The sequence below is a fragment of the Macaca nemestrina genome, chromosome 14, assembly GCF_043159975.1.
Source record: "Macaca nemestrina isolate mMacNem1 chromosome 14, mMacNem.hap1, whole genome shotgun sequence".
NCBI classification, from domain to species: domain Eukaryota; kingdom Metazoa; phylum Chordata; class Mammalia; order Primates; family Cercopithecidae; genus Macaca; species Macaca nemestrina.
The window spans coordinates 35,175,375-35,195,654 of record NC_092138.1 but is presented as its reverse complement, the minus strand read 5'-3'; the positions used below and the strand labels follow the sequence as shown (position 1 = coordinate 35,195,654).

The following is a 20,280-nucleotide window of genomic DNA, read 5'->3' as shown; positions in this document are numbered from 1 at the left end:
ATTTCGGCTCACTGCAACTTCCACCTCCTAGGTTCAAGCTATTCTCCTGCCTCAGTCTGCTGAGTAGCTGCGATTACAGGCATGTGCCACCATGCCCAGCTAATTTTTGTATTTCTAGTAGAGATGGGATTTCACCATGTTGGCCAGGCTGGTCTCGAACTCCTGGCTTTAAGTGATTCACCCACCTCGACCTCCCAAAGTGCTAGGCGTGAGCCACCGCGCCCAGCCAGGTCTCACTATATTGAAGTAAACTGATGCTTAGAGGTCAACCAATATATTCAAAGTTGTATAACTCATACCTAGTTGAGCTGGGGTTTGAATCTCTGATGCCAGAACCCACACACCACCTACACTCCTATAGCACTTCCCTGGAAAAGAGTGAAATTAATTATTATTATTATTTTAAGTTCTGGGATACCTGTGCTAAATGTGCAGGTTTGTTACATAGGTATACATGTGCCATGGTGGTTTGCTGTACCTATCAACCTGTCGTCTAAGTTTTAAGCCCTGTATTCATTAGGTATTTGTCCTAATGCTCTCCCTCCCTTTTGCCCCTGCCCTCTCAACAGGCCCTGGTGTGTGATGTTCCCCTCCTTGTGTCCGTGTGTTCTCATTGTTCAACTCCCACTTATGAGTGAGAACGTGTGGTGTTTGGTTTTCTGTTCCATTGTTAGTTTGCTGAGGATTATGATTTCTAGCTTCATCCATGTCCCTGCAAAGGACATGAACTCATCCTTTTTTTAATGGCTGCACAGTATTCCATTGTGTATATGTGCCACATTTTCTTTATCCAGTCTATCATTGATGGGTATTTGGGTTGGTTCCAAGTCTTAGCTATTGTGAATAGTGCTGCAATAAACATACATGTGCATGTGCCTTTATAGTAGAATGATTTATAATCCTTTGGGTATATACTCAGTAATGGGATTGCTGGGTCAAATGGTATTTCTGGTTCTAGACCCTTGAGGAATCACCACACTGTCTTCCACAATGGTTGAACTAATTTACACTCCCACCAGCAGTGTAAAAGTGTTCCTATTTCTCTGCACCCTCGCCAGCATCTGTTGTTTCTGAAATTAATTATTGACTAGCAAAGAGACCACACAGTATAAAAATACCACTTTAAACCCCATATGGTAGGAAATCAGGGCACATTATGATGTGTAATGAAAAATATAGGTTTGTTGCTCTGACTCCATCCCTTTCAAACTGAACGAGCAGCCTTAACTAAATTATTTAACCTCTCTCTGCCTTTCCTTATCTGTAAAATGGAGTCATTAATAGTGTCTTTTTCAGAGAGTGGGGATGATTCGTTCCAATAGTATGTGTAAAATGCTTAACAATATTGGGCAATAGCAAGTACTTGATAAACGTTAGGTGTTAAGATAGCATGCTGTAGTATAGAAAATTTCTGAAGCTAAGACATAATGCCTTATGATGTTCTCTCCTGACAGAACCCAGATTTCAGGATAATACAGCTAGGGTATCCTTTCCCTATTTGGTATTCTAAAAGAGAGCCCCAATCTAGGAACAAAGATGGAAATGTTTTGACAGAAACCATTATGCCACTGGGTTCCTAGCAGAGTTAAACAAAACCACCCAAGAATTCAGCACACTTATCACATATCTGGGGCATGAGTGGGGGTAGGGGTAGCATAGCTGGGCTTTCTTCCAGGGAAGAAGGCCTTGTCTCCTGCCCTGCTCTCTGTGGTGTTAGGAAGTGCTCCTCCTCCAGCAGGAACCCCAGATCAAGCATCCCTAGGACCCAACCCTCCTGAAAAGTACATCCAAGTTTGCCTCAAAGGCCTTCAAATCTTTGGGAGCCAAATGGCATAACAGGATATTAACCTTACTGACTTGCAAGACCCTGAGCAAACTTCTTACCCAAAAGTAGAATATGTGAAGAACGTTGAAGAGTAACAATTGAGTTTTATTCTTTAAAGGCATTCTCTGATTTACGTGAGAATTGAGAAACTGAGATGTATGATTTGTCTGTTAGTCAATTTCACACCCTTTCATTCCCATAAGCCCCAGATTTTGCTCAGTTAAGGAGCTTGCTTTAGGCCCACCTACCTAAGTCTGTTATACTAGCTAATGTGCCCATTTGAATAGTTCAAGGATCAGCTAATGCTCTGAGCTTCATGGCTCCAGTATGAAGAACAAATTTAACAAAATAAAGCCGTTACTGTAGCCAAGTTACCCTTCTGCTCCACACATAAGTAGTGGGATCTTGCAGGATTTCCATAGTGCCAATTATCAAAGGCCTTGACTACTTAGCATTGCTGTATCACAGATGTGCCAACTGAGGCACTGAAAGCTCAAGTTTAAAGTCATATAGAGGGCCAGAAAAGGAACCTTAGTTTGGGACTTTGGCCATTTTAGCTACTCATCTGAAATTGCTGCAGATACAACGTATGAGCATATCAAATATTTTTGACTGTATATCGTTGATTTCTAAGGTAAAAAAATTAAAAAGAAACCAAGAATTTCTAAAGGAAAGATGTAGTTTAAACAGAAACAACCACCATTAAACATGGTGCTGTTACAGGTTAAAACAAATGCTTTGTGACTTAGACCTCAAAAACAGAGCTTGATGTCTTTACTCTACAATTTGTGCACTTAGTGTATATTTAAATGCTCTCTGTTAATTATAACAACTTCAGATGCTATCAAGATTCCAGTAAGCCATAAAACATGTCAATTATGATTTGAGTTTGTGCAAAGCCCTATCTATGAGCTCATAGTCTCAATAGGCTCTTCCAGTACCCAGAGGAAGCTATAGATAAAAAATAACTCGATTGGCAACCCATCTGTTTCTGTAACTGGAAATTTCCACACACCTCTGCTTTTGGAAATCATTTAGGAAACTTGAAATAATTCCTTTTGCTTTCAGTCTGGCAGCAAGAAGGAGCCTCAAGGCACTCTGTGGGTCCAGGATCCAGTGGGGTAATTTTGTAAAGTGCATTCGTGCTTGCTCAGAGCCATAGGCTCCAGAGATAAGTCCAGATCAGTGAAGGGGCAAGTTTCATGGCCAGGTGCTGGCTAGTCTTGTTACAAGTTTCAGATTAAAGTGCTGGATCATCCAAAGGCGTTTGAAAAGTGCAAATGGCAAGCTCTGCAGGCCACTGAATTCTTGTTCAGAGTCCAGAAGCTTCTTTAGATGTCACATCAGGTCATCCTGGCTCCCAAGACCACAGGTTCAGATCTGGGGAGAAAAGCCCACAAATAAGAAAAATCATTTGTTATTATTAGAAAATATATAACTTCCCCAAAATTTGAGTGAGGAACTAATTTTTTTTAAAAATGTTCATCTAGCTGGAAGCAGCATGGTTTAAAACTTTTCGTTAAAATCTTTTCTTTCCACAGTTTTTACCATTGCCCTAGTCCAAGTGTTCAGCTTCTCTCCTCAGACCTATTGCAAGAGCCGTTCCTTTTCCATTCTATGGGCCACACATAGCTCAGTAATATTGGAGCACATTTCAGGGGCCTCTCCTATTCAAAACCTCTTATAGTTTCCTATTGTGTCAGATATTTCTATTAGTTCCTGCAGACTCATTATTCACCCTGCTGCACTCTATTCATGCTCCAGGATGATGACATTGTAGACTACATCACTGGACTCCTCCCTCTGTCTTTGACTGGGCTCAGTCTAGGTGAAAAAGTGGGTTGCAATGGGCTAAGAGCGAGGTTGGGGTATCTATTCCTCAGCAACCTCCCAGACAAGTTGTAGGTTGACTTTGTCCCTCTGTTAAAGGCCACAGGTCCTGCCAGATGGACCTTTCTCATTGCCATTTTTACTAGGGTTCTGGGAACTGCTCCCTCCCCTTTCTCCTTCAGACCTAGGGATAGTCACCTTCCCTACCTGCTGTTACATCCTGGCATGCTCAGCATCCCTTGCTGGTTTCCCTTAATGCTGCACACACCTTTGTAAATAGTCTCTTCATTAAACTTGCCTCAGTTACCTATTCTAAGCATGCCCTCCATTTCCTGCTGGGATCTAACTGAAGCACTCTTGCCTAGTAAGTAAAATCTAACCTTTGCCTGGAATTAATGGTTTATAATACGTCCCCTAACAGTCTTTCCCCCTTATCTCACACCTGGCTTTCTCTCTGAACGGGGTCAAGTGCACTTTCCCATACCTTCCTGCCTCTTTGCCTTTCCTCTTAGTGTCTCCTCTATCTAGAATAGTCTGCTGTTTCCATTTCTTCCTGGTTCAAAAGTCACCTCCCCCATGAAACCTTTCTTCTTCCCTGATTATCCTCAGCTTAAAGTGATATTTGTCCCCATCTCTGAACTCATGTATTGTTTGTATTCATGTATTGTTTGTCCCTCTTATATGAGCTACAGAGAACCATAAAAAATACACAGACTTTTCACACCATTAAAAATTCATGGGCACAGGTGAGTGAAGCTGTTAGTGACTCCTCTTGCTAATAGCACCCTCCTCCCTCCCTGAGACAACTGTGCTACCTGAAGAAAGAAAGTGTGAAGTTGCCTGACATGGGTTGGGCATTTCTGTGGATTGGTAAGTAAGGTGGGCTTCAGGATATAGGGATAATTTGAGAGCGACATGATTTTCCAAATACGTTCCAAGAAGTACAAGGTATCTTAGAGCAGTGGTCCCCAACCTTTTTGGCACCAGGGACAGGTTTCGTGGAAGACAATTTTTCCATGGATTGGGTGTGGGAGTGGGGGTAGGGTATAGTTTCAGGATGAACCTGTTCCACCTCAGATCATCAGACATTAGATTTTCATAAGGAGCACACAACCTAGATCCTTTGTATGTGCAGTTCACAATAGGGTTCATGCTCCTATGAGAATGTAATGCTGCTGCTGATCTCACAGGAGGTAGAGCTCAGGCAGTAACGGCCACTTGCCCGCTGCTAACCTCCTGCTGTGTGGCTCAGTTCCTAACAGGCCATTGGTACCGGTCTGTGGCCCAGAGGTTGGGGACCCCTGCCTTAGAGGCCTTTGTAGGGACATATGGTAGGGTGATTATATCCTCCACTCTAATTTCACCACTATTTTAATTTGCTAGACATGTAGGAGTTCTGTCTAATATTTCCCTTGCAAAAGATTTATAATGGCAAAAGAAAAAGAAATTGGAAACCACTGAAATGGGAAAGGGGAAAGGAAACACGCCCATGTGGAATGCTGACGCTGTGGTCAGTTCTCAGGTGGAAGTTCTTAGAAAGAAGACAGGATACTCAAGAAAACAAACAAAGCAAACAAAAAAACATAAAGACTGGCATATAGTCTTTCTATATGCAAAAGCATATAGAAAGCTGGCTTCTTGTTTTAACCCAAATTATGTGAATGAGAACTGTTAATCTTGAGTACCTTATCTGTAATATTTTATTGTAAGAATCTTGGATGACTGATAAATTTATCCTTCTAGTTCCCACATGGCCTAATATAACTGACAGGGTCTTGCAAATAGCAGACTCTTAATACACGTTTGTGAGTGGGTGAATGAATGAATAAATGAGTGAGTAGCATTATGCTGGGAATCATGACTTTTTTTGGTCTGCTACTGTTTCACTCAAGGAAGTCACTTAATATCTCTTAGCCCCCAATGTCATAATCTGTGAAATGAGGTAGCTAGGATACATGGTCTGTAAACTCTAACCAAGGCTTGATGACTGTAGTAACTATTTTGTAAAGGATAGATGATATATATCTATGGTATCATAACCCACTCCTAAAGTTTTATTGTTTATCTGCTTGTCTGCATAAGAGGGAGAATGGCATAGGCCCAGATAGCAGCACAAGTAAAATTAGATACAAGAACAACTTCCACAAATGGAAAGGGCAGTGTGTCACAGACAAGGACTCAGTGGGTCTGAGTTCTAGCTCCATTTCTAACAGTAAGTTATGAGATGACCTTATGCAAGTCACTTCAGCTCGTACATCCTTAGAGCATATCCATCACATTTAGCTGTGCTAGGAATCTTTGAAAGGCAACTAAGACATTGGTAGGTGTCCTTTAAAGAAGGTATAGCATTGCCCTTCCTAAAGTTGATAAGGACTGATGAAGAGTCCTATATAATGTATTTAACTACTGGGATCTAGAGAGGTGAGTGGAGATGGTTGAAATGGCTTCAGAAAGTATTCTTCTTCGTAAAAGTAATATATCAGGGCACTCAAAAATAAAATTCAGAAAACATAAAAGTAAAAAGCAATACATGGTTCCATAATCCAAAGACATAATTACAGGCATTTTCATATTTTTACTTCTATTTTTCTGGAGGAAGGGAATATGGTGAGTCTATAAATAACATTTTTAATGGAACATGAATGATATATAAGTATATTTTTATTTTGCAATTTTTCTATTTTTTTATTATATAGAAAGTATTTCCCCACATTATTATTCCTCAGAAATAGAAGTTTAAATGCAATGTAGGGTCTATTTATTACAGGTTCCAGTTTTTTCCATGTTGTATTAGAGTAAACTAGGTAATGCTGTAGGAACAAACAACTCCAAAATCTCAATATAAAAAACAAAAGCTTATTCTTGCTCATGTTCCTTGTACATTGAGGATCACCAGGGGACTCTGTCAATTTTAGTTACTCAGAGACTGAGACTGATGGAGCAATTACTACCTAGAATGTTACTGGTTACCATGCCAGATGGATAAAGAAAATACGGCAAAGCACGTGCCAACTCTTACATCTTCTACTCAGAAATAACACGCATCACTTATGCTTACATTTAATTGACGAAAGTGAGTTACATGACCACACTTAACTACAAATTAATTACAGAGAAGTGCAATTCTATCATGTGCACAAAGGCAAGAGATCCAGGAAATGCTGAAACAGCACTAATACTGAACTCTGTTAGGCGTTTTCACAAGTCGGGTCTTGCTTCAGTTGCTGGTTAGTGAAGCAAAACCAGCAAGCCCTTTGCTTCTTAAGTTGGAAGGGAAAATATTCATCTGAATAAAAGTCTTGGAAGAAGTACATGCAAGGGACATGTCCAGGCCAAGTCTCAAGACTCCATCTCCCAAGATGCTGAGTCACAATATGAGAGTGCAGGATGGTTCCCGGGCAGCCTACAGCTGTACAGTCTCCTCATAATGGATGGTTTTGGGGTGGGATAGAACTTGGATGGCAGAGAATGGGTGTGAGAACGTCAAAGCCCTGAGCTGTCTGGTCTTGAGCAATATTAAAATCTTAACCATGGCAATTTCTGGGCAATGGATTCTAAATTATTTTTGTTTTCTTTGTACTTTTTTATTTTTATACTCATAAAAACATCAGTAATTTAAAAAATGTTCTGAAACTTGTTATTGTTGTAGTTTGTTCTTTTTTGAGTTGATAGACTCAACTAAAATTAAACAAAATTTATTTTGATATTCTTTTTTTAGCATTGAGTCAAATTTGGTCAAAATTGGACACCTTTTAAATTTATCATATAATAAACTGTAAGAAGCATTGATAAACGGACAACAAGACAAATATCAAATACCATATAGTTGCATTAACACTAATATCCCACTATTATATTGACCAGGTGGACCTAAAATATAGACACATAGAAGCAGCCAGAAAATAATGCTGTAATCATGTGCTTAAGAATGGTATAGATTGTGTGTACAATGCAGAGGAAAAATAGAAAGGTATGAGTCGGGGGAGAAAGTCTTACAGATTAAGCAAGAGAGTATAGTATATGTAGGCTGGGCACAGTGGCTCCTGCCTGGAATCCTAGCACTTTGAGAGGTCAAGGCAGGAGGATTGCTTGAGCTCAGGAGTTTGAGACCATCCTGGGCAACATAGTGAGACCCCAGTTCTACAAAAAATAAAAATAAAAAATCCAGGTACAGTGGCACACACCTTAATTGACGAAAGTGAGTTACATGACCACACTTAACTACAAATTAATTACAGAGAAGTGCAATTCTATCATGTACACAAAGGCGAGAGATCCAGGAAATGGTGAAACAGCACTAATACTGAACTCTACTAGGCATTTTCACAAGTCAGGTCTTGCTTCTGTTGCTGGTTGGTGAAGCAAAACCAGCAAGCCCTTTGCTTCTTAAGTTGGAAGGGAAAATATTCATCTGAATAAAAGTCTTGGAAGAAGTACATGCACCTGTAGTCCCAGCCACTCAGGAGGCTGAGGTGGGAAGATCGCTTGAGTCCAAAAGTTGAGGCTGCAGTGAGCCACGGTCATACCACTGCACTCCAACCTGGGTGACAGAGCAAGACCCTGTCTCTAAAAAAAATTAAATTAAATTTTAAAAAAGCAGAGTGTAGTGTATGGGTGTGGATTCTGGACTTGGACACCTGGATTGCTGAATCAATTTATTGGTCCTTATATTATTAGCCGTATACCTTGGGCAAGTTAGTTAACCGCTTCATGTTTTGCTTCCTCACCTATAAAATGGGAAGCAGGGAGTAAATACTTCAGAGGGCTACTGTGAGGATTAAATGAGCTAGTCTAAACACACTTCTAATGTCTTAGAACAGAAGCCTGGTGTTATAATAATAAAGTTAATCATTACTGTATCTTAAAGTAGACCATGCCAAAAGTTGGGATTTGGACAAGTCAGAAGGAATGGGGAGGACGTTCCAAAAGAATAACCAATGTAAGCAAAGGCACAGAAGTGGGAATGAGCTCATGGCAGTGGTGTTGGTGGAGCAGCTCGACTTGAGGAAAAGTTTTGTTGAGAAGTGGTAGATGAGTTGGCTTAGTGAAATGCGGCTAATTGTCAAAAGGCCTGAAAAACCCTGGGAAGGATTTGATATGATCTGTAGAGACAAGAGATGACATGATGATGATGAAAACAGTGTTTGGGGGATTAGATCTGGCAGTGGTATGCTGGCGCCTCTTTAAGGGACCTTTCCAAAGCTATCTAGAAATATTTAAATTCCTCATTAGGTATTGACAAAGAAAATAAGATATTAGATAAGTCAAACCTACCTCAAGTAATCTCTTCATTGAACCAAGACATCATTTTCAAAACTTTGGTTTGATTTTGTTAAGTCATTTTGGCTACAGGGTGCTCCCACTCCCCACCTAGATTTACTCAGATATTCATTGCTATTGCATCCAAATACTTAGAGTGGTAGATTCTGATATCACAGAATGTCCTTTTGTTGCTGAAAGTTTGAGAGGCAGTGAGCTGAGAAGAAAGTCCTGCTGAACTAAACAAAAACACCAAACTGGTAGTCTGCATGCAATCTAGGTTGGCAGGTTCATGCATGAGCAGTTATTAGACAGAACCCTGGCCTCTTGGACAACTCCAATGACCAGATAGTAGTTGGTTACTTACTTCTATTTATAAAGGCTCAGGCAGGAATGACAAATTGACTTACTTCAGCCAAGTATATGGCCAAGACTGTCCCCCTCATCTCTTGGTGCCTGTGATGATTAATTTTATGTGTCATCTTGGCTAGGCTATTGTCCTCAGTTGCTTAGTCAAATGCTAGTCTATATGTTGCTGTGACAGTATTTTGTAGATGTAATTATCATTTGCTATCAGTTAACTTGGAGTAAAGCTGATTACCTTTCATGATATAGGTTGGCTTCATTCAATCAGTTGAGGGCCTTAAGGGCGAAAAACTGAGGTTTCCCAGAAAAGACGGAATTGTGCCTCAAGACTGTAACATAGAAATCCTGCCTGGGTTTCCAGACTGCTGGCCTGCCCTACACATTTCCAACTTGCCAGCCCCCACAATCATGTGCTGCTTCCCCTGAGTCTAAGTTTTTCATCCAACCAGGCTTAATGATTTTAGCAACCCGCTTTTTCTGACCCCTAGGTCATATCCTTCCTCCTCCACAGATTCCAGCTCCAAGCCTGTCAACCTCATGAAGAGACTTCTGTTTTGCCCATATTACTCTTGACTCACAGCCCACAACAATGTACTTCTTAATCATTGTTTGTTGCAAAAACATCCACTGTCAATTGCATCACAGTTGGATATCTTCTCTTTGCTGTTAGATTTTAACTCCATATCTAACTATGTGAGACCAGAGGTCCAGTGCAGTATCATCTGGGAATGCTTAGGAATATAGACCGAGCAAAAGATGGCATGATTGTTCTGGGGCTAAGAACAAGGCTTCGCTGAAATGTTACCAAACAGGAAGATTCTATAAGCTGGAACCATTCAGTTGCCTTCCACGAATTAATAGAACAGTGGTTACTTTAAAATTCAAACTGAGAGAGAAAAGAAGGTAAGAAAGAAAAGCAAAAATCATGCTTACTCACAGCACTGTTCACTTCCCTCTTTTTTGTGGTGACAGATCTTTTTGTTGTGTCTGAAAAAGAAAAATTCCAGAAATGGAATAAGATTAATGAGAAAATTGTTTGGTTTATAGATTAAAATATGGCACAACAAAAAGTAAATCTAGATAAATCCACATAGGGAAGCCCAAATGTTCTCTGTGGCCTGGGACCTCAGGATAGTAATGCATAATGTAAAATCTGGCCCCTAGGCAAAGAGTGTGAACAAAGAAGACCCACATTTTCCATTCCTCTGTCTACTCCTGGCCCTCAGGCACTTAAAGGCTGAGGGACTAATTTGGGTATCCAACCCAGGAAATGTCTGGCTGCAGAATTAGCTCTCCCTTTTCTGCTTTAGTCTTGACTGCCACTTCTACCCTGCCTTCCCTGGCCCAGGTCAGAAGTTCTGATCAATTAATTTACACTAAGGTATAAGTGACTGATACTGGTTCAAAGTAACTCAAGTTACTGGTTCAGAAGCACAAGTTCACATAATGGGATGCTGCTCACCAGTAACTTTCCTTGGTTTCACATCTTTCTTTTATTTTTTTTTTATATCAATAGGTTTAGGGGTACAAGTGGTTTTTGGTTACATGGATGGATTGTATACTGGTGAAATCTGAGATTTTAGTGCACTCATCACTCACGTAGTGTACATTGAACTCAATATGCAGCTTTTTAATTCCTCACTGCCACTCCCTACTCTCTCCTTCTGAGTCTCCAATGTCCATTATACCACTCTGTATGCCTTTGCATACCCATAGCTTAGCTCCCACTTAGAAGTGAGAATATATGGTATTTGGTTTTCCATTCCTGAGTTACTTCACTTGAAATAATGACCTCCAACTCCATCCAAGTTGTTGCAAAACACATTATCTCATTCTCTTTTATGGCTGAGTAGTATTCCATGGTGTATATATACCACATTTTCTTTATCCACCTATTCATCAATGGGATCTTAGGTTGGTTTCATATCTTTGCAATCATGAATAGATTTTCACTTTTTTCTTAACCTCTGATTTCACATATTCTCTCCCACTCTGATTCTCTTTTAGTGAAAGAGATTTAATGCCCAACCCCTGCCATTGCCTGGGTTCCTGAAATCAGTCCATTCCTAATTCTGCTTTTGCCCTTTATACCAGGTTTTTAGTAATTCCTTCATGACTGTCTTGAGCTTGGCTTGGAATTTGGGGGTCTCTATTCAGCACTGTAGTCTCTTTCATGAGGGTTTGCATTTGAAAGGAGCCCAATGGTTAACCCATAGGAATTGCTCTTGAATGTTGGCTTCAGTGGGTACCTCCTTAATGCCTGAGGTTAGTGCTGCCACTCTCTGTGGGCCACAGGTAACCATAAACCAGCATATTTGGTCTTTAAACCTTTGTAAAATTCTGGCTGAGTCTTCTAGGGCTGTGCCACTCAGAGTCTGGTTCATGGGCTGGTGCTGGTAGGTGAACTGTTACCAGCCTATGATGATAACTGGTCCTTCACAAGAGAGTTTAAGAAACACTGTTCTGAAGATCTGAAGACCTGTTCTCAAGATCTAGATTCTGTAGCTGGTGACTCCTACTGGATTCTAAGTTGACTTTGCCATTGGCTCAGCAAGTCAATGTGTAAGTCACTCAATTCTTTTGGATTGAAACTTACTTTCTCCTTCCATTGCTCAAAGATAATAATATTGATTGAATCAATTTGTATTAAACACTTTTGCAACAAATAGGCCACAAGTTTTGAAGTCAAACAGACCTGTATTCAAATCCCAGCTGTATGACTTTGGGAAGTCATATAACTTTTCTGAGCTTCACCCAGCATAAAGACACTTCTCCCTGCCACAAGCAATTTTTGTGAAATTAAGTGAGAAGTTTGTAAAGGGTCCAGCACAGTGGTTTTCAGTAGAACTTTCTGCAGTGATGGAAATGTTGTGTATCTGCACTGTCCAGTACAGGAGCAATTATCTGTACATGGTTATTGAACACTTATAATGTGTGAATACTTAAGATGTGACTGATGAACTGAATTTTTATTTAACTTAAAAAGAGCCACAGATGGCTGTTATATTGGACAGAGCAGATCTAGCATACTCACCTGCATATTGTAGGTTCAATGTTTAAAATTTTATTGAACATTTATTATATGCCAGGTAATTTTTTAGACACCGGGCATGTATTGGTGAATCAGAGAAACATAGTTACTGTACTCTTGAAACATAGAGACTAGCAGATGAAGCAGAATTTAACATTATTTTGCAACAGAAGTTGCCAGCTTCTTCTTTAGAGCCCAGCAGGTCACCCTGGAGCCCTGAACTGCTGAATGGTTCCTCTTAAGGGAAAATGGTAAACAGGACCTTTTATGGACCAATAATGGCTGCCCTCCTAATACCCTTTAGTGCACAGAGCTAGTCACTGAGGTAAAGGTGGGTAAATCTGTTCAGAGCTAAGAAGCCATCTGGAAGGAAAGGGACCAAGACTGCTGCCTCTTTACTTAACTTTGCAGTGGAGTAAGAAGTTCAGTTTAACAATGGCCCTAAGAGGAACTCAAGAGAAGGAAGTTAGGACTGGTGTCCCATGCTAAACATGAGGGCCTAGAAGGGAAGAGGCTGGCTGTGCACAGCTGTGGCTAAGGCAGGGATCCCCTCCTACCTCATCAACCCATTGGGGTCCTGCTTTGGGACCAATGACAGAGCATGTGTTGGGGAACCATAAGAACTGTAATCTTGTAGCACTGTGGTCTGTGTGGGGATTGGGACCAGCAAGGTTACCTTTGCATAGTGGATGGAGACACCTGGAAGGACCAGAGATTCTACATGGCAGGAGTAGACAGCAACTGCTCAAAACCAGGGCCCTCTGGAGGACTAACCTAGCTCCCTAGTAGCCTTCCTGCCTGTTTGTAAATAGCACTGGCCCTGTGGGCTAAGTAAGCTTTCTGTCAGTTTGTGGGAGGTGGAGAAGTACATGCTATAAGAGGGAGACATTGAACTTCTTGCTAAGATAGGCATGTGGGTACTTGAGGAATTAATTGGAAAATTAAAAGGGATGCAATTTAATTGGTAGCCCAAGCTATTAAAACAGATCCTAGACTTGTGATTGTGTGCTGAGTATACTGAAAGAAGAAGTTGGTGCTATGGAAACATATAATAAGGGGATTTAATGTAATGGGTGTGGTATGTGGTGGGTAGAATTAGGAAAGACTTGATGAAGTATAAGCTTAGCTGAGATTTAAAAGATGACTCCAACTCAGGTGAACAACAAGAAGAAAGTATTTAAGAAGAGACAATTTTGTATGAGAAAACTTGGAATTGAAAGACCGCGATGCCTCTGAGGACTGGAAAATCCTGTATGGTTAGAGCTTAGACAATGAAGTTGATGGTGATGCAGTTAAAGTTGGAGACATGAGTCAAACCATCCTGGGCTTGTTGGAACTTCATCCAGTGAGCAACGGGAAGCCATGGAGAAGGTCTGAACAGAGGATATATGGTAGATTTATGATTTTTAAAAGCCTATTCTAGCAAAAAGTGAGAACACACCAAGTTGGAGGTAGCAGTAGTGAATACAGGGAAACCAGTTAGGAAGATTCCTCTGTAGTCCAAGTTGAACCACACTAATGGCAGTGAAGTTCAGCCAATAAGCTTTAAAATGTTCCTTCTCTTGCTGCTTCCCCTTTTACAGATAGAAAGACCATCTCAAAGAAGACAGGCAATTTGTACAAGGTCAGAGAGCCAATAAATGGCAGCACCAGGTCCCAGCCTAGCCCTCTGACCTTGGTTTAAAACTCTGTCTACATCACCAGCAGTTCTCAACCCTTTTCCATGGCACACAAGTTTGTGTGCACGGCAGACACATGTAAGAAAGCAGATCTGAATGCAAATGATTTAGAGACAAGGATTATATAGGCAACCATGATTTCTCTCTGGTTCATTAAAAATATAAAAGAAATTGTTTGCACATTTATTCACTCAATTCTTATTTGTAACAAAGGTCTCCTAATCACAGTTAGGATTTGAGCTTTACATCCCAGCTCTGAGCTACTGATATCCTCACTCACTCTTAAATTAGGGTGAAGGATGAGGAGAGGATTTATTTACACTCTATCTTTGAGTGTGACTCCATTCCATTCTCCCAAAGAGCTGGGACGGAAGACTCAGCTGCTCATTTCTGAAGTGCTTAAGGAGTCCTCAGGCCCTAGGCCTTGAACTGTGGTATAAGACTATTTTCAAGAGGTATGGGTGTGGGAGGTAAAAGAAGAATGGCAGAAGATAAGACAACTGAGGTGGATCTGACACAACTCTCTGAAGTGGTTCTATTTAAAAGTCAAAGTCTGTTGGAGATACCTCCTTTACCATGAAGCTCCCTTCCCTTCCACATTTATTTTTCTTTCTATCTTTCTTCTTCCCCATCTCCTGCTTTCTCTTTCTCCCTCACTCCCCTCGCCATCTTCTTCCCTCCCTCTGTCTTTTTCTTTTGGCAACAATTCCTTGCATTCTACAGTTAGAAGTATTGTGGTCAGCACCCAAGTGAATGAATACACACATAGGGCAATGGACAAATAGAACATGACAATATTTTATGGCAGATGAGAAAATAGAAGTTATGAATATAAATGTAAGATAACAACCACTTAAAATTCCCCTAGTCCTCAGATAGTGCTGCTCCAAACTCCTACTGAATTATTTCCACATGTCATTTCCTTTTCTATAGATGAGGCCACGTATAGATCTTTGGAGAAGTCTATTGAGTGCAGACAAGGGAGCCGTTTAGGAAAGCACCAGCTAGGCCTGCATACATCCTGGGGGTTTTGTGGGCAGGCTCCTCCCAGGAAACCAAGGACAGACACATGAACAATGAAGCAATGAAATCAGAGCTCAAAGGCTTCAGCATGCTCTGTCCCAGCTGGTACGACAGAGCAGGAGTGTGTTGGTGAGAATACAACAGGCTAAGGAGAAACTCAAGGGAGCTGCTGAAAGACATTAAGGCACCACCAACCAGCTGTTTCCTTATCCCCAAATGGCCTCAAAAACCTTTCTCCTTTCCTTACCCAACTATGGGGTTGAGATTCCTGGGAGACAGGGGGTGGGTTTATCCCAGCTCATGTCCAGACTGGGGAAAAGAGGGGTGAAAATGGAAGGAATCTTCAGAAAGGATCCTGGCAACCTCCCACCAGCAAAATCTGAGCATGTAGCTATCTGCATTGCCGAATAACATCACTCTCATGAGGCTGATGAAAGCTCTTGCCTCAAAGAATAAGACAAACTCTTTCAGACATAAGAACAAAACATTCCCTTTAAAAAACTCAATGTAAGAAGTTCAGCTCACTGACGACGAGAGCCATTTTCTTCTGGGGAAAAATAATCAACAAGACAAACTCAAAGTGGTTCGTAAGCTCTGGGTGAGTTTAGCATGAAACCAGGAAGCTGTAGGCCCGCAGTGCAAAGCAGTGGCTCATGCTGCAGACACCCAGTCCATTTGGTTACCATGAATAAAACTCACTTACCTTTTGAAGAATACAGCTTTTGACAGAGTTGTTTTCTTAGGGCTATCACTGTGGCTATGAAAATGAAAGCGATGATGCAGGAGGGGATGAAAATGTGAAGCAGCCAAGTTGGATGGGTCCTGGGTTCTATCTGACCTGGGTGAAGGAAAAGCACCAGAATCCTGTTACATGGCAGCTCAGAGGTAGACCAACAGGCTGGCCACATGAGTGGGTGACAGCCAACATGGCTAGCTCTGTGGAGCATTTACTCCACACCAGGCCCTGTTCTAAGTGCTCTGCACCTATCAGCTTATCCACTCCTCACAACCACTCTGTGAGGTTGGCTCTGCTATGATCCCCATTTCACTGGTGAAGAAAGTGAGGCACAAAGAGACTAGGAAGCTTTCCCTAAGTTACACAGTAAGTGACCCAGCTAAGATACAGCCTGGTTCCAGATTCTGTGCTTTTTACCACTCTCTCATATTATTTTTTGCCATCCATCCATCCATCCGTCTGTCTGTCTGTCTGTCTGTCTGTCTGTCTTTATCTATCTATCTATCTATCTATCTATCTATCTATCTATCTATCTATCTATCATCCAAGCATCTTTCTTTCTTTTTTCTCTTTTTTCTCCCTATCACCCTTCTCCTCCTCATCCTCTCTTTCTTCCCAGTGGCAAAATTTCTCAGCCCCAAAATGTCTTTCCCCCACTGACAAGTACTCACAGTGCTTAAAATATATACCATTAGTTGTTAAATTTCAAGGATTAACAGGATCCTTTTGAAAAAAAATAGAATATCCTAGGTAGTGTTAATATATTAAACCCAGTCACTCATGCCTTAGTGTGAATTACTACAGTTGACCCTTTGCCTTGTTTCAGTTTTTCAAGGCCTTGGCACTGAGGAAAGAATGAGTTTAGTACAGGGGTGGATCAGAAGAATAATTCTGGAGGCTGGGGAAAGCCTTATAAAGTCCTCTGGTGTGTGCAGATTAGAACAAGGGCTCCAGACTGACAAAAGGCAGGGCTGGAGGAGTGTTTACCTACAGGGAGATGAAAGGGTGCCCAAGTTAATTTGTGCCCTTTTCAAAAGCTTGAATTTTGCCTCATGGAGTCATTCACATGGAATAAACATGACAGACTGGTACAGGAAAAACTGGACAAAACTGCTCAGGAGGAAAGGCTTAGTCCTCCCAACTTCCCAGCCCTCAAACCCCACCACCTCCAGCACAGTGCTATCTGAGAACCATGGATTGTTTTACTGGAGAAGGGATTAGACATCATTTAGTCTGAGCCCCTCATTTTAGAGTTGAGGAAGTAAGTCTCAGAGATGCTAAATAATCTATCTGAGATCATCACTGCTAAGTAAATGGCAGTGCCAGGATTGCAAACCCAGATCTATCTGACCCAAAGCTCAGCCCCCACAGATATTTGTCTCCATCCAAGAGTGTGATTAACATTAAGGAAGGAAAAATAAGGAGCCTTGCTCATCCAAATATTGGATAACCCATATTGATTACAATCTGCTTCTTAATTTCTAGGAAGTGCTTAGTAAGCACTTGCTGGATGTGAGTCAAGGAGAACTGGGCTTCTCACTGTCCCCACAACAGGAGAGATCCCTACCTCAGTGTCTTTGTGCAAACCCTTGTCCTGTGCAGGTTCCCTCACAGTCTCTTCCACGTACAGAAGCTCTACTCATCCCTGAAGACTCCAAAGTTGAACATCCAGTAGGACATCAGTCTACTTACACTGTATTTGAAGGACAAAGGCCTTATCTAAACTACCTCTGAGTCCTCTCTAGAGCCAAGCAACAGCTACATGAAAAGTGTCAATATGGAATTGTTGCACTGAATTGACTGTCTTTTAGTCCACCTAGCCTAATCCTCCTAGTCATTTGTTACCTTGTGGTATACTGCTGGATAATCCATTCTTTCTTTCAACTCTCGTATTAAGGAATTAGCTGGACATACGGCTTCTCAAGCCTACCCTGTAGTTAAGTGGGCCCAGCTGTGTCATCTAAGTTCAGGCTAAGAGAGTGAGTTTTCTAGGTCTTCACCTTAAAACATTGAATGCGTCTTCCACCACTCATTTACTTTCTGAAGGTTGAAACATGGGTTTGGCACTGACTGAGCTTTGGCAATTTTATAGGGACAACATCCTGGAGAATGGCAGAGCAACAGGATGAAAAGAACCTGGATCAGTGAATGACTCTATGGAACATAGCTACTTAGCCGCTCTGAACCACCTGAGTGTTACCTGGAAAGAAATAAACTTCTGTCTTTCTTCTCACTATATTTTGAGGTCTCTTCATTATGGTAGCTTAGCCTGTATCCTAATACATATTCCTCTAAGTTGTTTTAAAATCCTTGCATACTCTTTTGACATTTTATTTATTTATTTATTCATTTATTTTCTATTTATTTGAGACGGAGTTTCACTCTTGTTGCCCAGGCTGGAGTGCAGTGGTATGATCTTGGCTCACTGCAACCTCTGCCTCCTGGTTCAAGTGATTCTCCTGCTTCAGCCTTATGAGTAGCTGGGATTACAGGCACCTGCCACCATGCCCAGCTAATTTTTTGTATTTTTATTAGAGATGGGGTTTCACCATGTTGGCCAGGCTGGTTTTGAACTCCTGGCCTTAAGCAATCCACCCATCTCAGCCTCCCAAAGTGCTAGGATTATAGGCATGAGCCACTGTGCCTGGCCAATAATTGCATACTCTTAGCAATGATATAATGAGGCAGATGTGTGACTTTGGTTATTTTGTTGCTAGTATTTGTGCCACAAGCTAGAATATCATTTGGCTGCTTTGACCTGGCTGTCCACACAGTCTGGTAGCTGGGATGATGGGACTGGTATTATGTAAGATGAAGTCTTCAACCCATCAACCCAACATTTGTTGAGCACTTATTATGAACACAGCACTCTGCTTCTGCCTTAGTGTAGAATAAAGAAGACTTGTGTGAACAATGAAAATACATGGAAAATAAAATAGCAATTAAAAAGGCAAGCATAGTTATAAGGCAAACAAATGGTCCAGGTAATAGGTCTCAAAATGTGGGATGAGGGAAAGACTCCCTTGTGCCCTGGAGTGACTGAGCTGCCCCAGAGAGAGGGGGGGCTTGGAGCTAGTAGAGAGAAAAATAATGATATTTATGTGGACAAACCTGAGCAAAGAAGGCATGGAGGTAGAAAAGGTACAACCACGTTCAGAGAGCATGTGGTGAGGAAGGGATGGTTAATGAAGCAGAGGATCCATGTCAGTGAACAGTAGGACAAATACAAACCTGGGAAGGATGAGTAAAACCAGGTTGAGAATTTCTAACTACACAAAGATTTCTCCATCTCCCTGATGGCTGCATTTATGAGTGATACCCTAGGAGATCCTGAGCTCTGATGAAGACCCCACAGGTCTCTCCTGTGGTTGTTGACTATTTAGTCAGCCATGTTGGCTACCATGGAGAGAGCGGGGTGGCCATTTTACTCTGCTGTTAACTTCTCACAGCATAAAGGCTTCCAGAGCAATGGTCAGTCTGCCCTTTCACTTCTCTACCATGCAGAATAAAACACTGACATAATCAGTGATGTAAAGGGTGGACTCTAGTTATTTCTAAATTCATCTTATACAGGCCCCTATTTCCCTGGAGAGGTTCTTATATGAAAAGCATCTTTCTAGAAAACTACAATTCATCCAAAGTACTGGCCTACACTTAACCAGGCAGAAAATTCCACATAACAAAGGACAGTTGAGTAAACAATTCCAGGGAAAAAAGTTATCCTGGGATTGCTCATATTTAATCCTCCTTAGAGGCTTTAGCTTTAGTATGAATTAGTTAGAGTTCATCTTTCATGAGGTGAGAAGTCTATGGTCTTAACCATGATATAAAGAGAGGTAGAGAATGTTGAAAGACCAACTTGCCTAATTCATTTTTTTACCTGAAGTTGGTCCTAAAATTGATGGATTTCTAGTTTCTTTCTTTCCCCTCCCTACCTCCCCTCCTCTCCTCTCCCCTTTCCTTTTCTTTTTTGGAGACAGAGTCTCACTCTGTTGCCCGGGCTGGAGTGGAGTACAGTGGCACAATTGTAGCTCACTGTAACCTCAATCTACTGGGCTCAAGTGATCCTCCTGCCTTGGCCTCCCAAAGTACTGGGATTACAGAATGAACCACTGTGCCCAGCCTCTAATGTTTTGATTTCAGTTAAGGTCCTTAGCATGACTCCTATCTTTCTTTCTAAACCAATAATTTAGTTGTAAAGAAGCTGGGCTAATTTTAGTGTTGGCATTGGGTAGTAAACTGCAGATAGGTAGGGAAGTGGAAAGAGGGGAGAGATGACAGTACATCTAGCTGCCTCTGAAAACTGTATCAGGGAATAATTTTTTCCAGAAGAAAATACCAGGAAAGTAATGATGAGATGGGTATTCAGTCACTGCAAAGTTCTTAGAGTCTGGTCTGTGGATCAGTGTCACTCCATGAAAAAAATTAATTTTAATTTGGGATAAAGAATCATATATCTGATGCCTCAACTCATACCATGTCTGCCTCACGCCAACTGTACTTGATGGTGGTAGTTCTGTGCAAGGTCTAA

The 20,280-nt window shown here is 41.3% G+C and overlaps 1 protein-coding gene and 1 long non-coding RNA gene across 10 annotated transcripts in view; one reads left to right on the top strand and one right to left on the bottom strand.

The window, feature by feature from the left end:
* LOC105491853 (uncharacterized) overlaps positions 1–20,280 on the top strand; it is a 177,329-nt gene that overhangs the window by 49,476 nt on the left and 107,573 nt on the right. The window lies entirely within an intron of this gene.
* Positions 211–20,280, bottom strand: part of LOC105491852 (programmed cell death 1 ligand 2) — a 62,252-nt gene continuing 42,182 nt past the window's right edge. Inside the window, exons 5-7 of one of the 2 annotated variants that reach the window (XM_011758570.3) lie at positions 15,717–15,851; positions 10,214–10,267; positions 211–3,205 (exon numbers count right to left, since the gene is read on the bottom strand). In XM_011758570.3, the coding sequence (XP_011756872.1) occupies positions 3,174–3,205; positions 10,214–10,267; positions 15,717–15,851 (221 nt within the window). In that variant the 3' untranslated portion in view covers positions 211–3,173. The remainder of the gene's footprint in view (positions 3,206–10,213; positions 10,268–15,716; positions 15,852–20,280) is intronic. The other variant, XM_011758571.3, reaches the window with a different exon arrangement.